At 45.2% G+C, this 17284-nt stretch overlaps 1 protein-coding gene across 1 annotated transcript in view; it reads left to right on the forward strand.

The window, feature by feature from the left end:
- The window catches only part of MAD1L1 (mitotic arrest deficient 1 like 1), a 352256-nt gene that overhangs the window by 260341 nt on the left and 74631 nt on the right, over positions 1-17284 (forward strand). Inside the window, exon 17 of the mRNA XM_027683662.1 lies at positions 2492-2682. Coding sequence (XP_027539463.1) covers positions 2492-2682 — 191 coding nt within the window. The remainder of the gene's footprint in view (positions 1-2491; positions 2683-17284) is intronic.

Consider the following 17284-nt stretch of genomic DNA (forward strand, 5'->3'; position numbering starts at 1 on the left):
AAAGACTGATTGTAGTCAAAGTTTTTCCTTTTTCACCCTGAGGGTAGCGGAAGGAAGCAGTTACCATCACTTAGTTACTATTGCAGAATCAGAGAGTTGTTTAACTAGGCCAGTGTTGTTGGGTGGGTGATGAGGCCGCAGCCCAACAGGTGTAAGGATGCTCCTGGTGGCCATTGGCAGTACCAAGTCTGAGAGACAAAACAGTGGAAAAGGCACTAACTCTTCATGAATAACGAAAGCTGCTCAAGGAGTTAATGAATTAGGGTGCCATCCACCTCCAAGGTTATAAAAGTTGGGAAAGGCAACCTATGAGATGCAGTAAAAAGAGGCAGATTTACTTTTCCAAGGCTAGGCTGCATTTATTAGGAAAAAAAATATCGCTGTTGGACACGGGCAATATATTAAAGGCAGTGCTGTCTCTGACAGTGACGAAATGTTATTTACCACTGCAGTGTGGTCACTGAATTTTTACTTTCATATATAGGATTTTGTCCTTAACAGTTGCATAACTGAATGAAAACTGTGGGAATATCGGGGTCAGATCTGCCCATTAACCTCCCAATTTCAGAAGCTGATTACTTGATTAATCAAAGACCAGACCCAGCTGAGATGATGGGGAAAGAGTTGTAACAATCCAAAGAAAGGCTGAGTTAATCAAACAGTGATGAGTTGCTATGAGTGGAAAGGTGGGTGGTCAGGAAAGACAGAGCCTTTTTCAGCTCATGAGAAGGGGCTGTGTGTAAGCCACAGCTCTTTGGGCTTGGAAGGGTGGTTTGGATACTCTGCTGACCTTACATCCCCCTGCAACTGAGGGGTTCTGTCTATGGCAGTGCTTTGATGAACAAACTGGTGATGTTCCCCACAACTGGCTTGGTCTCCTTAATAAAGCAAGATGCAGCTGGGGGGAGGCCCAGAGTAAAGGAGATAGTTTGCTTGTACATCACGTCCACAAGCCTCTCAGGAAGGTGGAGCTGGATTAGCTGAAGGTAAGGAGCTGACCAGTGTTAACTCTCCCTGTGTGGATGCTCTCACTCAGAAGTAAAGGGACATGTAGTTCTCTTTAACCATTAAAGAGTTCCTGTCCTTGCTGGGGGATTAAGCTGAATTGGATTAAGGCCAAAGTACTTCTGAGCAGGGGCATTCTCAGTGGCATTTAAGGCACTTTAACTTAACACATTGAATTATCCTTTTGTCCCACCCAGAGCGCTGAACTAAAGCAGTTCAGGAGGTTCGAGGAGACTCGTGTTCTCCTGGTGTGCCTGCAGCTGCTCAGAGGTGAATCACTGGCAAGCCCATGGCCTTGCAGTTTCCATCCTACATCCTCCCTGCACTATGCTTGGGAGACCAATGGAAACACTTTCCAGCAAATACTCAAAAAACCTTCCAGCTCGCTTGGGAAAAAATGTTTTAGCATGGGCTGTATAAACCCCAGCCAAACACCTTCCTCATACTCCAGCAGTCACCTTGCACTGAAGTTCCTGCTATCCTACTGCTGGACCTGAACTAGCTGAACTAAAGACATATGGGCTACAAATGCTGCAATTATGTCTCTGGTCACAGCACAGACAAAGCCTTAAAGCTCTGAATGACAAAGAGGTATTCGAGTGAGGAAGTCTATTTGTTTCCTGTTAGAAAGAGTTGGGATTTTTTCTAACCCTGGACTGCAGTGTTGATAAAACAGGCTGACTTGGGAGACATCTCTAGTGTATATTAAAGTAAAGCCAATCTCTGTAATTAATGGGATGATAAATCGAGGTTTAATTACTCAGAAGGCACCTTGGGTGAAAGATTCATGGTAATTGTTGTGTATCCTCTTGAAGGATTCACAGCACTGGTAGCTCCCTTTGTAGCAATAAAACACAGGGTGAGTGGCAGGCAGTCTCCCAGGACCTCTCTGCTAGGGACTAGTCCAGTTAAGGTAGCAAATGCAAAGAGGCAATGGTGCTCTCCAGAGTTTTTATCACAATAAAAGCCCCTTCCTGAACCTTGAGGGATTCCTAAGCAGTGTGTCAGTTTGAGATCTAAGCACTTACTGTCAAATCAAGGGTCCATTAGAGGAGATGTCCCTTATAGGCAGCTTCCTCCTGCTGCAGCCATATGGAGGCGCATTTCCTACCATTTTTCCACTTTATTGCTTCACGTAGCGTAACACCCTTCTCCTGGGTTCTGTACAGAACATAAGACGTGTGCATGTGGGGAAATGGATGCTATAGCTTTGAATTTTGTAGTGTTCTTAAAAGATGGGCTGAGCAAAAGAAAAATCCATCTCACCAAGACATGGCTGTTTTCCTTATTCTCCACTTTACTGTCCTTTGGTCTGCTGGGGCCAGGAGGAGAGGAATCTAGCTTGCCTGCTTCTTTACTCTGTCTGCTTAATTCACTTTTTAATTAACCTTTTCAATTCACTTAGTTTGGCTAGCACTGTAAATACTGCACAAGGGCTCTGCGCCGATGACATATAAGAAAGTACATGTTTTCTTCCCCTACACAGAGCTGAAGAAGCAAGTGGAAAGTGCAGAGCTGAAAAACCAGCGTCTGAAAGAAATTTTCCAGACCAAGATCCAGGAGTTCCGCAAGGTGTGCTACACACTCACGGGGTACCAGATCGACATCACCACAGAGAACCAGTATCGACTCAGCTCCATCTATGCCGAGCACCAGGGGGACTGCCTGCTTTTTAAGGTAGGTCTGCACACCCCTCGCTGCACCTGCTTCCTTGAGTTCATGGTTTTCAAGGTGCCAGTTTGTATTTGCTCTTTCTCAGTGCTTAGACTGGAAAGTCACTGCCCCATGGTATGTGCAGAGTGTTCCTTGTGAGGGAAACAAGGATCCTTTCTTCTATTAAAAAATGAAAGGTTTGACATCTGGTCTCCCACTTATATATCAAAGTCTGGATAAAGAGAAGAGACTATATATGCATAATACCTTAGGCATCTGGCCTCGCACTTCACCTTTTTATAGTACTAGTTACATACTGCAGTAATAAAACCGTATGTAACCATCAAGGTTTCTTCCTTACTTCACTAGAAGATATATGTCCCTACATTTTTTTTGCTATCCTCTAACTTGTTTGCCTGTCATCATCTTGTCTTTATGTAAATTGGAATCCCTTTTGAGCAGCAACTCATCCTAGTGTGTGTGAAGTGCCATTTATGTGAACAGCACAGATGAGCAGCAATAACAGTCTGTCTTCTGTCAGTTGGGTACTGTCATTGGTCTGGCTGGGTGGGCTGATGTTGGGTTCTGACTTGACATAGGTGCTGTTTTTCTTCTGTGTTACCTTCCAGCAGCACAGTTGGGCTGATGTGTTAAGAGAGCTGAGGTGTGACATTAGAGTCACGAGGCTGTTAAGTTCCATCTTTACGTTGGTTCAAATGTCGACAGCACAGGTTTGCAGGTCAACAGGAGAACTTTCTTCTTCTCGGTGGCAAATAAAACTGCACTTAAATTCATACCTGCCTCCCACTGATCCCCCTAGGGCAAGTCTCCTTGAAGAGAAGGAAGAGGGTTTTGGAGGTGTTCAGTACAAGAGGGAACTCAACAAGCAGGAAATGGGAAAGTTCTGTTTCTAGGCTATGTGCCACATGTGGATTGCTGCAGGATTGTTTCTCTAGATAACAGGACTAATGCTTTCCTGTTCTGCAACTTTGGAGCCTCAGGAAAAAAAAAAGAAAAAAAAAAGAAAACCAACAAATAAAGCAAGTGAGGGTATGTATAAGACAGCACCTAGGATCCTTAGTAAAACTAGGAAAATAACCCCAAAACAGTTGTATTGCTTGGCCTTATGGGGCTTCTGGACTAACTGAGGCAAATGGCAGCAACAAAAGAAAGCTCAGTGCCCAGGGAGGAGGATAATGCTGTTGGATTTAAGGTGCTGCCCTTGAATCCTGAAAACAGTTCTCTGTTGGGATGGTGTGATGCTGCTCTAACACCTCCAGAGACCTGTGCTCACACCTGTGGTGTTAAATGCTTAGTGCATGAAACTTCAGCAGACTCCTGGAGATGTCTGTTGGATGCCATGGCCAGACAGGACAAGTTGCAGTTCTTTGTATGTAGCAGGAGAGATGGCATGCTTGGAGAAAGTTAAGAAAATGCGAGAAAATTGTGTACTGGCCACATGAACAAGAACTGACTGGCAGCTCAGGAACTTGTCTCCAGTAGGACCAAACTCTCCTTCGTGGCATAACAATGTAAATAATTTATATGCAGGAGAGTGCATAATAAAGTACAGATTCCTCTGTATAAACTGTCCTCTTGATTTCTCTTCTTCACTGGAGTCTTTATTCCCAAGTATGTCCTGAGGATGAAGGTGAGTGTCACTAGGTAGAGCAAACCTCACATTTCCTAGAGCCAAGGATGGGTTGTTTATTGATTCTTGGAATTCTCAGCCTCTCTTACCTCTTTGGACAGGAGAAGCAGATTTGCTAATTAGAACCTGAACAAGAAAATCTCAGACTCTTTCTCCCTGTTCAGTAAATCGCAGACAATTCCCACCGTCTGCAGCTTCGAATAGTAGTAGAATATAAACAACAAATTATTTCCTTGCTGAGTCCAGGCAGCTGGTTCTCATGTATGTATCAAGGTTTGAATCCTGACTGTGGCTTCCAGTAGGGTTATGTGTTTATGCTGTGGAATTTCTGAGCCATAGCAGACTGTGGGTGTTTGTGTGCATTTCATTAACCCGAAGGGGTCACAAAGCAGGGAATGCTATTTGTATTTATTCCATTCAAGCAGTTTATGGAACAGAGTCTATATAATTAAACCAGAGAAGTCCCCTGGCAGTTTACAAGCTTCTGTAGCTCACCTGTAAACTTCAGAGCATGTTTCAGTAGCACTGCTGGTGGCATTTAATTTTAAGTGAGGCTTCAGTAGCAGGGATGCAGTAGGAGCCACTGTAATGCAACCCCTTCAAAGCAAAATGAAGATGAAAGATATGCTTGGTTTCCCTGACCAAGGTGTGCTTTTACTGTAGTGGAGCTTATTATCTACCTGTTGTATGTGTCCAGCCAGTTTGCATTAATTGGGATTACAGTTCCCGTGAAAGGGTTAATCACAGTGCCGTGCTGTGAGTGTCAATGACTGCATCTATAAATGAGCACTGAATTCCAATGAAACCCTATCAGTATTTATTGGCGATCCCTATTGATGCAACAGATGAGCTCATCAGCTTGAAGGATGTTCCAGTGATTTTCAGACCCTCTGTGAGTGTGTGGGCAGCAAGGAGCATCTCAGGCTTCACAGCTTGCTCCCGCTTCTTTACTCTTTTTTATTCTTTTAATTAAATGCTGTGGAAAGCAGTGTTACAGATTCCTCACCAGGAATTTGGTTTCTGATGATTTTTTTTCTTGTGGGCTGTAATGCATTATAGTTATTGGGGCACTTGACAGTTTTGTATTCCATTGCTGTTGCTGGTACATTGAATGTGTCCGACTGTGACACAGACTTTGTGTTCTTCGTGATGCTTGACTGGTGTGTCTAGACCAGCCCACCCGTCAGATATCCAGGGACGGCATCGACTTCCTTTGTAACAAGTCATTAAAGATATCTGTTAAAACAAACAAACAAACATTGCCAGGGAGCCTCAGAATCAGCTTAGCCAGCTCGGAATGAGGAGGTGGCACATCAGGCTGTCATTGCTTGGCTGCATGTACATCGTGCTGTTTACCCTTGTCTCTGGGTAGGTCCTGAGTGGGAGTAAGGAAATGAGGTCTTTAGAAAGGCAATGACAATTGTTTCAGACAAAGAAAGTCCTTCAGTAAACAGAAAGACTGGTCAAATTTGAAGAGGAGATGATTTGGAGACACTTGTACAAATGAACAAACAGTGGAGAGAAATTAAATCACAGGCTTTTTCTTTTTGTGTGCCTAAAGACACAGTCCCAGCCAAAGCATGTGAAGCCAATCAATTTAAAAGAAAAAGAGTAGAAATCCTTTTATTTGATAGACCCTGTGGCTTTAAGGAACTACTGAGAGCAGGAGCCTAGTACATCTTCTAAAATGTTGAGATATCTTTGTGGACAAATAATAATACCTAGTTTTACATTAAATGGTTACATTTACCTTAAATAGGGACATTCAGAGCTCTCTGCTTAGAGGTGTAAAGGCATCTTCTTACTACAGAGGTTAGCCAATGCTGCCAATTTTTTGGGTTGTGTCTGCATACGGTTTTGCCGCCACTGTACCTGACAACATTTGACTCCATCCTCTGGAAATATTTGAGAATGAAGACTTGAATGAAGAAGAGACAGCAAGAAGCATGCTGAGAGAGAGCAATCTGTTCTTGATTATTGTCTGTGCTTCAGGTAAACTGTTTCCTGTGTTGTGGCATGAAAGTAGGGCTGGTCACTTTGAAAGGATCTTGGGCTGAACAGACGATCGATCTGATCCTTTGATGGCTACATCACATTTGTCATTGCAGTCTTTCTTGTCTGAGATGCCTCTGCTTTCTCAGAAAGGAGTGCTCAGATTTCTTAGTAATTCATATATAAATTATTTGTGTCTAAATTGGTTGGTAAGGAAGTTAAACCAGTCAAACTTTCCAGTATCACAGCAGTGTTATGTGCCCGAGGTCCTAAATAATCCGGTCCAAAAGGCTGCCTTTAGACAGATATTTTATGTATCCCTCAGAGCCCAGCCTTGCCAAGTACAAAATTCTCGCTGCTTCCAGGTCTCACCCATGTTGTTATTTTCTGTCAAAATTATCAAATGAAAACCCAAACAACAGCAGTAGTTCATTGAAGAGCATTCCCAGGTTGATAGACTGTTTTCCTTGAAAGAGAATACCCAAGATACCAGGCAGCAAACAAAACCAGAAGCATCTTGACATAGCTCGAGAATGTGGCCAGCTCCAGGGCTGTCACTTCTTGCTGCAAAATAAAACCTTTATTGGTGTCCTGTTGGATTGGTGATATGGTCATAAAATCCAATAAAATCAACAGCTTTTCTGCAACCTGATAAATTAACAGCTGGTGTGCACGCAGTCTTGGCACACATCTTTAAGGAGTTAAATACAGAATTAGTGTGCAGATCTGTAAAGGCAACTGTTGCTATCAAACTTCAGGGCCACCTGAAAAATAAACACTTGTTTCTGATGTGGGTCACTGTGGGTGCAAAGGCTAAACATAGGGGTGAAAAGGATATGAGCTATTCCCTTCCTTTGTATGAAAGAAGGGTGTGTTGGAAGGATAGAGACCACCTTTAGCTTCCCAGTTCTCGTTTGCTTGCCCCATGGCTTGCACACCTCGCTGTCCTCTTGCTTCTGTATTGACAAGGTGTGTAAAAAGCGACAGGGCAGCAGTGAGCACAAGATGTAGGAGTTAAATTCTCTTTTCTTGAGGAAAGAAATGAGGCTGGATTGAATAAGAAAGAACTTGGAGGCTATTTTTCAAACACAAAGTGATGCTGACAAACTGCCAGCTGAAAGGGAGAGGCAAAACTCCTGTGCTTAAACATGCAGAGAGAGTCAGGTCTCCTGAGATTCCAGCACAGTCTGAGTATCAGTTTGGCCAGGGCGCACTGGTGAATGATGTACACCTCAGATTTAGCAGGATGGTTAATGCAGGGATTGCTTTTATTCTCCCAAGTGCTCTTGTTTCATCTTGAAGCTGACAGCACTGTTGGGAGCTGTGATTTTGAGTCCGCGTGCTTGGCATGTGTGCAGTTTCAGTTATTCCTCCTTGAACCCAGCAGAGTATCTCAGAGAAGCATGTCCTGGCTGTTTGTTTCTCTTTGTATCTCTATCTTCTCCCCTCTCCTCCTCCTCACCCTTGATGAGTCTCGAGGGGAGAAGGAAATCACAATTTTGATGGAGTGCTATTCTTCCAGCAGCCGTCTCGCACTCTTGCACACACAATCAAAACTAACAATGGGGCTCATCGGTGGAGCAGGCCAGGCAGCGAGAGATTGATTAGAGACTGTAGGCCTCTCTTAACTCCTCGTTCTTGTTAATTACAAGTTATTTTATTTTTATATTTTGTTTTCAATTTGCCCATTGGTTGTTGGAGACCTGATTTCTGCTCAGCTCCAAGAGCGCCTGCCATTGCTGTGTGAGCGTGATGCCTTCCTGACGGATGGTTGCTGGGATTCCTGGAAGGGTCAGCAAGGACCCAGCATAGGTTGCATCAATCAGCAGCCAAATCCTGTATTTGAACTTCCTACTCATCATTTTCTTTCAGATATTGTAGCAGCCTGTGTTGTGTTAGGACCTAACTTTAATTCTTGCTACTGTCTTCATCTTATTCTGTCCTTTCTCATACTTTTTTTCTTTCTTACACAGTTTTTCTCTTACTACATATGCTTCCCTGAACAACTGCCTATTCCCTAGTGCAGATGCTGTTGTGAGGATAAATGGGCTGGGCTGTTGGGGAACACAGAGCACCTCTGGGATGGGGAATACACTTCCCTGTTACCCACTGGTCTGGCGCAATACCCGTTTCCAGCGTGTTGGCACCACTCATTCCCCTCCCTGCCGTGCCTGTGGGTCTGCCAGGGTAGACCCAGCCATGCAGGTAATTAATGCTGATGATGATGGAGGATGATTCCAGTGACTGAGTCTTTCCTGACTAGCAGGAGGTTGGTACTTGTGAGGAAGGTCAGAGTTTTGTCTTGCTGATGGATGCGTCCTCCCTTACACTGTGAGGCAGATACATGATCTGTCACTTCACATAAGCAGGCCTAGTTTTGGACAGGAAACATGAGGTTGGCTCTCAGCTGCCATCTGAGATTCAGGCTGTCCCTCTGCAATTCCCTATTTACTTTGTGACCATCATGTTGGCCACCAAGTTGTTCTTGCAGTTTCCCTTCTCTTCTTGAATTCTCTCAGGCTTGGTGCTGTGGCCACCTCCCTGGGGAGCCCATTCTAATGCCCAACCACCCTCTGGATGAAGAACCTTTTTCTAATATCCAACCTAAACCTCCCCAACACAACTCCAGGCCATGATTCTGCCATAACCATAAGTAACAAAATTACCGGAATACACCCTTTTAAAATAAGTTTGCGTTTCATCTCCCTCTAAATCCCCTTCATTAAAATAGCTCTTATTTAATAAAATGGGACTGACAGCCTGTGCTTCCTAGGGAGAGTCCTGTGCACCAACATGGAGCACAGGTCACTAATGAGAACTTAATTAAACCAGAGCATCCAGGCTGGTGTGGCAATGTGTGTGGCCCTGGAGGGACATATGGTGGGCATGGGGCAGGTGCTGCCTGTGCCCCAAACCAGGCAGCCTCTGACTCCATCCTTGTGCCATTGGCAGAGCTGGGCAGCCCTGCACAGCCCGAGCCCCAGACAGCACAGAGGGGCTGCTGTGTCAGTGCCAGTGAGCAGGAAGCAGAGAAGGTCCTGGCTGCTTTACCTGCTATAAAAAAACCCTCTCCTTCCTTTCTCCCCCCTACCACGTCCCCAACACCCGCGTGATTGCAAATTGCTGGAGAAGAGTTGTTCTTGTCACTGGCTGTGCCCGGTGTCCCCATGGGAGGTCTCGGGAGAGCAGGATGTCTGTGTCTGCCTGCTGCTGTGTTTGAACAGCTTACAAAGGACTGTGTGGGCTGGCAGGAAAGTGTTTATGCACTGTGAGACCAAGACAGTTGTTAAATAACGGATAAAGCAGAGGGGACATAACCAAAACCCCTCCTGGATTCCCGTTCCCATCTCTGCTGATAAATCACCACACGGCTTTGCTCTAAGGTCACTCAACCTCGTGGTTTTCTCAGTCCCTCTCACCTGGGTGCAGGATATTACCATTTATGGACTTCCACAGGGGTGTGAGAAGCTTTTCAAAATGTCCTGTGGTGGGGAAGCTGTGTGTGGACGGGTTGGAGATGTAACCAGGACAGCCAGCTTTTCTTATACAGCAGTGGATGCAGGAAATTGTCCCTCAGGCGTGGGGTGCAGCTGGTGGGGGTCGGGGACTTGGAGCAGCACCGCTGTCCCTTTCCATTCTGCAGGTACCCACCACTTTCGACTGGCACTAAATCTCTTCAAATCATTTTATTTATTTATTTATTTATTTATTTATTTATTTATTTATTTATTTGAGTCTCTGGTAGTTTCAAAAGATGTTCTACTTAGAGCCTGTGTGATCAGCACTCTTTAAGGAAAAGGCAGTGCCTTGGAGCCAGGGTGATGGGGGAATACCAAGCCTCGCTGTAGCACACATGAAATGGGTGTTTTGCAGAGCAGCTTTTGATGCACGGCTGTTGCTGTCCCTGGCTGCTCTGTTGTGACTTTGCAGAACACACAGAGCCGTGTCAGCAAACCACAAGCCGCTGGTCGCTTGCATATGGTTCTGTTCAAAGCTGCACATGAAAAGGAGTGAAAATTGCTGGAGGTTTTTATCCTTTTGTGGGGGAAAAGTCTGGAGTTTCTGGGTACCCAGCATCTCAGCTGCCTTCCCTGGCTGCTCTGCATTCTCAGTTGTTTGTCTGTCCTTTGACACGATTTGGGGACAGGCCCCCTCTAATGCTTTGGGTCTGTTTTGGGCCTCTGTGCAGATGTGGCTCTGCTCTGAGGCAGCACATCCAACCACAGCAAGACTGTCGTGAAATCATCTTCTGTGCCATCCCTGTGTGACAAATGCTGTCAGGGACTTTAGCACCTTTCCCCCACTTGTAATTTGCATGGACACCCTTGAAGTCTCTCTTTAGCTGGCTCTGAGGGGTGGTTGGTGGTGCTTTTGTACCACTCCTTCACCTTTTCCCTGTATGTTCCGGGAACAGGTTTGTGAGAGGACCTCTAGGAAATGCAGTTAGCTCCAGGAAACAGCTCTGAGGTGAAGTGCAGCTGAAGTACACCCACCAGCATGTGAGTGCCCAGGTCATGGCAGCACAGCTCAGCCTGCACAAAGCCACCAGCAGGAGTGGGTGGCAGCTGCTGCTTCTCTTCTGTCTTGAGTAAGCAGCACCTTGTTTAAATACAAATATAATTAGGGCCTATCTATCACTTTGGGAGTTTATAGCTACTGCCCGTGCTTGACTGGGACAGATTTTCTAACCTTCAAGGAGGGGAGAGGGTGTGCTTTTGTGTGTATAAAAATTGTTCACAAGTATGGAAACATGCCACAAGATTCCTATGCTTGTGTGGTCTTGGGACATCTGTTGCCTCCATCTGAAAAGTGGGTCTGGGTTCATATAAGGGTCTTCTCCTTTATTCGTTGTGAATTTAAATGCTTGTGCTGTGCCCTGATTTAGGATTTTCAAGTCAAAACGTTTCAGCCTAGTTTGGGTAATGAGGTGGTTGGACCTTTCCCACGAGGTTTGGCGGGTGAGTGTGAAGGGATGCAGTGGGGGACTAGCAAGGAGCAGAGAATGGGGTGTTGTGGTCCCCTTTGGCAGCCAAAGGACCACCATCAGGGGTGAGACAAGAGCTGGAATCTCACAGCCTTACAATTCCTCTATCATCCTTGTATTTCTTCCACACTTCACAGTCTAAATGCTCAATTCTTACATGGTTCTTAACCATGAAGTTACTATTGCATAAACATTTAATGTGCTTTCTCTCAAACTGGCTTGCCAGCTTAAGATAAGAGCCCATATTCCAAAGCTTTTTAGGCAGCTCTTCTTCATGGGATCCCAGTCTCTGCTATGTTTGGGTTTTCCCCAAGACCTTAATCTAAACAGGGGTCTCTTACTTTTTTTTTTTTTGTTTTTTGAGAAACCACTTGTAGAAAAGCAAAAACACTAACTACTGTGAGTGTACCTTCTGCTTTGCTCCAAGATATTCCACCACTGTTTGGAGGCAGTTACTGCTGGAGAGGGTTGAAGCACATCAGGCTTTCAGTGGTGGCATTTCCTGAAGATTTGATGCACTTCACAGCATCAAGGAGTCTTAAGCATGATGTGCCATGCAGGCTCTCCAGACCATAACATGTCCCATCAGTGGTGCAGTATGGTTCTCTTAATGCTGCTGTTCTTACTGTGGTGCTCTGTCTGTGGAATAGTGGCAGAATGCAGCAGTACCCTGAAAATCCTTCTGGAGAGCTTTGTTGTGGGGACTGACTGCTGGGATTCTGGTGGAATTCTACCCAGTGCTACAGAGCAATAGTTCTAGCAGCTCAGCTCTTTTCATTCTGTAAACTTAAGGAATTTAATACTTCACATGGATACAGCTTAATAATTTAATATTAGGGATAATATTAAGGATTTAATAATGTATCAACTGTCTTTATTCGTATTCATGGAAATGGTAAAAAACCCTCTCCTGTTCTCACATTTGCTTCAAACAGACAAGTACATGAATTGTTGTAACTCCACACAAAAACCATTCACTCTGTCCCATGTGAATGTTAGCACTACGAGCAGGTAACTTAATACTATTTTAGGCTTTTGGATTTAATGTGTGGATTTGCCACTTGCATGAGAACGTCCTTTGAGAAAGAAGTACTGAAAAGTATTTTATGTCAAATCTGTCTTATAAGGATTCGTAGCTAAATCACATCCCTGCTTTCTCCTCTACAGGGGAAGCAGGGAATTTGAGAGCTGAGGATGACCTCCAGCTTTGGTAACTCTCAAGATTATCTTTTGATGGCATCTTTAGCTTCCAGAAGAAGACAAGCCTGTCTGCCTGTGTCTTGGAGGGAATATATCAAACTGAGGCTTGAAAATTTTAATTTGTCCCTAATCTGTTTCAGCTAAAGCAGGTAGCTGATAGCAGTGGATCTATCTCAGCCGTGTTCTGCGGAGCTGACATAAATTTCAACCTTTAAGTGAAGGGTTTGTCTGTCTTAATGGAAGGCTCTGGGGAGCGTTTCATGTGCTAGCTGTCACTTTGCATTTCTAGGATGTATCCGACTCTGGAGAGGGGACTGTCTGCAGATGATTTTTATGTGAAGCAAATAGTGGAGAGCAGCACAAGGTGGGGTTTATAATCATGTCAGTGCCTTCAGTGACTGCCACGTGTGGTGTAGCTATGATGAATCTGCAGCAAGGGTTACCATCAGCTGTCGGTTTGCTGGTCCCTGTGAAGTTCCTTGTGTTTGTGGGTGTTGAAAAGGCCCAGCTGACAGTTGCAGGGAGGCCCAGAGGTTTTGGACATGTGTGTAAACAGCTGTCTCTTGCTGTGCTTCTCTGGAGGTTGTCAGACATCTGTGTCTGTCTCTGTCAGGCAAGAATCACACCATGTTGTCCTGGGAAAGCACAGGAGTTGTCCTTGGCTTTTTGGCAGAGTTGCTGCAGCCCAAAGTTGTTTTTCTTCATATAATTCCATTAGAGTGATGACAGTTTCAAGTTGGAACAGAAAAAGACCTGATGAAAGGACCACTCTGTAAGTAGGGAAGATAGACAGAGTGGAAGCAGTAACTAGCAAGGTAATAGACGGTGATGGATCTATAATCTCTGAGGCTGCTGTGTGCAGTAAATTCCTAAATAGTGTCCTTTCAGCCCTAACCTATTTATTTGCAAAGTGCTAAATTTAATTTTCCTTAGTCTGCAGGAAAGCAGCATCCCAGAAATAAACCTTTAGGCCAGCCAAGAGGCTGTGCCAAAGTGCTTGTTCCAGCATTTCCATTTCCTCCTCGCTCTGCGCAGAGCGTCAGGGCTGTGCACCCCAGCACATCATCTCTCAGGTGTGTTGGTGTCACAAGGCTGGAAAGGTGGGATGGATCCTGCTTTGGAACCTGTTCATAAAGGGGAGGTTTAATAGCAGGTTCAGTAAAACCACCTGGACTCTGTAAGAGCAGGATGAATGAATGTGTCCCGAGGTGGGAAGGCTGGCACATGAAAGCCTGCGAGGGAGCTAATCCTACACGTACTGATGCTCTGTCTGCCCCGTAGATACAGGGCTGAGTGCTAAAGGCTCAGCTCAGAATAACTTCAAGAGTTGAACAGCACATAAAAGCCCACGTATTCTGAAACCTCCACAAAGCCGCATCTTGAGGAAGAAAAGCACTGAGTTTTCCAAGCAGCCGACGTTCTGCACATTCACCCTGCAAAGTTTCAGCAAATGCGGTGAAAAGTAGGTTTCCGTGCGTTGCTTTTTGTTCCTGGTAGCGCTGTGCTGGTGATACACTCAGCGTGTGTTCTTCTGGAGATAGCAAAGAAGTTTTTCCCCCCAAATTCACAGTTCAGTAGAGTTTTAGAAACTTTTTTTTGCAGGCTTTTTGCCCGCTTTTTCCTTTTTGCGCTTTGATGGGAAGGGCAGCTCTGCTGCAGACCAGGAAAGGACCTTTCTGAGCGGGTACTGAATTTGCAGTGGGAGCCTCTGTTTTTCTGGAATGAGGTCCGAGCGTGGCTACTTTGTGATCTGACACCCTTTCCTCACCCGTTCACCAGATTCCTTGGGTCTTGCTCTTTCTGCTGATAACGTGGGTACAGATGAGAAAATAGACATTTTTGGTGAGTTGAGATGGTCTCTGAGGGCCTTTCTCTGCTATTCTTTCATTTTAACCACAGTGTCACAGAAAATTTCATTAGCCAAGCCAAAAGTCTCTCAGCCCACAGTCTTGATTGATGTACAGCACTGATTAGTATTTACATTCTTTGGAGATTTTCCTCTACCCAAACAATCATGTAGAAAACCACGAGTACTTGAGCCTTGGAAGAACCTGGGATTTACTCTCTGCACTGAATTGAGCATTGGTAGAGTATTAAACTGAAATGGCTCCTCCTCCACCAAACCACAACCTAATCAACTTAAAACCATGTTTTTCTACCAGATTTTCCCCCTTGAGCCAGTTCTACAGGGAGGCTTCTCATGCAGGGGGTAAGCAGGCAGCGTACCAAAGGCCTTCAGACTGCAAAGGGGCATCTCCAGCTTGCCTGAGCTGCTTCCATTACTCAGGGACTGAAATTTTAATCATTGAATTAATTTTTCAGAAACTGAAGTGCAAATCTGTACCCCCAGCAGCATTAATAATGAATGCAGGGAAGAGAGACATTAGGAGAAAGAAAGGCTAGGAAATTTGGGGTTGCGGAAGGAATGTTTTTGGGGGGTTATTATTTTGAAGACATAATATGTGGGTTGTATTTCCTTGTCCCTGGGCCTTTTTACTTGTCTTGCCTGTTCTGTGTCCCAGAGTCTGCTTTATTTCTGTCCAAGGCATCTTTCCAATACTTTTCCGTCCTGCTTCTCTTCACCTGGATTTTCTTTTCCAGGGTGGATAGCTGACTCTGTACACACAGGGCCCCACTCCTCATCTCCAGAGCAGTCCCTGAAGCACTGGAGGGCTCTGGTCACATCCAGGGGAGTGAAGCAGCTGACTGCAGGTCTCACCTGCTTGTCAGGTTTAAAGAAGATGAGGTCTGAACTACAGCCAAGATGCCAGAGCTTTCTGCCTCGCTTTTGGCTCCTTCCTTCCTTCCTCTCTCAAAAAGCACACAGGGTTGGGGTTTTTTTTTCCTAATTAAAAGTATTATATACCAGAAGATTAATTAGAAATGAAAGTGATTTTTTTTCCCCTCCCTTTTCTGTCAGTGGAAAAGGCCTGTGCCAGGCAACTGCCGGAGGGAGCTGGGATTTCTCCCTTTAATGGATTCCAGGCAATTTGCCTCTGGACATCTATCTTATAAATAATGAATGTTTGCACAGATTCTCCCAATTCTCAGACAGCGCAGGTGGTCTTCATTTCAACCATCTCAAACAGCTCTGGAAACAGCAGGGTGTTCCCATCCTCGGTCACCACATGAAAGGACAATAGCTCACATTGCCCCTCCCTGCTCCTTGCATGCATCATGAAGACCCCCTGTGGTTATGGATTTGTATCTTTGTTTATTTGAAATCCCATCGAGCCATCACGGCCACGCTCTGCACTTCCTTCTCCCTGTCACAGCACTGCCAGCAGAACCTCCCGGTGCTCCGATGGGCTGAGGTTCTCGGAAGCGCGTAGGAATGTTGCCAGCAGACAAGACTCCATGTGCACATGTGCATGATTGCAGGACATTTTCAAGGCCTTTGTGCTCCCCTCCAAGGCTCACAGTAAGAGGATCATTCTTTGAATTGTTGTATTAATCTTCAGAAATGAGGATTTGGTTCAATGGGTGCTCCGCAGAGACTGGCCTAGAGGAGAAATCCTCTCCCAGAAGGGAAGCTGTTCTTGAGTTAAAAGCACCCCAGAGTGATTTATGCAGCGCAGGGGCTTTAAAGTGGCGGTGGTGCAGGGATGAATCCCAGCCCCGAGGAGGACGACACAGCCTGAGGGTTTCTCTTCATACTGTGCCACTTGCCCTGTTTATTTCCTTTCCGTTCAAATGGAAGCGGTGACTGCAGGAAGATGAAGGTGAAGGTCCCCAGCTGCAGAGAGCTCCCGTGGTCAGCAGCCACCTGGCTCAGAGAGAGGCTGGGGATTGCTCCAAGAACCTTTTCTGTGGCTCTAAATACAGCAGCTAATGACACCTTCCACTCAGCAGGAAGAAAACAGAATTACTAAACTTGCAATTTGGCACAGTGGGAGTGTGAGTTTGTCCTGCCAGTTTCTTGTTGCTATATATTTCCAAGACTTTTTTTTTTCCCCTATTTTTTTTTTTCTCCCAGGCAGGTGGAATCCAAATCAAGGGGTTCATTTTAAGGACTCAAATTATGCATATGGAAGGCACAGCCCCAAAAGGAAAAGACTGATTGCTGCTTATAAGTCATCCAGTATAAAAAGGACAATGTGCAGGTTCTCTGGGAAAAGCCACATGTCTTGGCCTTATGAGTAATGTGTGGTGATGTCCCACTAGGAGCCACATTCCCAGTTTGGTGTTGAAGGGGATGTATATATTTCCATCTAATTTTAATCATTTTGACTTATGGTTTAGCTTTGTGCTAGGCAGGCTGCACAGAGGTTCCAGGAGAATACTATTTTAGATGTCTTTGGGGGCAAAAGAAAGAAGACAACTGAAGGCAAGGTTAGAAATAAGTGAACATTTCCAGTTGAGCAAGTTTTACGGTCATGTGCTGTGGTAATTGAAGGTTTGCTGTTAAATGCTACAAATCTGTGCTGGAGAAGAAAACCTGTCCCCAGTTTGAGATTGCTGCAGTGTGAGGAGGGAGAGCTCTTAGGGCAAGAGGTGCTGTTTCGAAGGAGCAAAGGTTAGCAAGGCCCAGTTCTTTTGGGGTAGGGTTTGTTTTGTCGAGGAGCCATTCATCTCCAGGTTCATCCTGAAGATGCATGAAAAATTTAGAATAATTTCTCCAGCAGTGCATGGAATGGACCTGTCGAGCTGAGCTTGCCCCGGTGCCGTTAGGGGTTGGGGAGTAAAATGAGTGAATACTGTGGAGGTAAAACTCTGCCTTTCTAGTTCCCCTTCTACACCTCTGTTGGCTTGTTACCAAAGCTCTGTTATAGCACAGACAACCATCACCAGCTCAGAGT

The sequence above is a fragment of the Neopelma chrysocephalum genome, unplaced genomic scaffold (assembly GCF_003984885.1).
Source record: "Neopelma chrysocephalum unplaced genomic scaffold, ASM398488v2 Primary Assembly neopelma1_65, whole genome shotgun sequence".
NCBI classification, from domain to species: domain Eukaryota; kingdom Metazoa; phylum Chordata; class Aves; order Passeriformes; family Pipridae; genus Neopelma; species Neopelma chrysocephalum.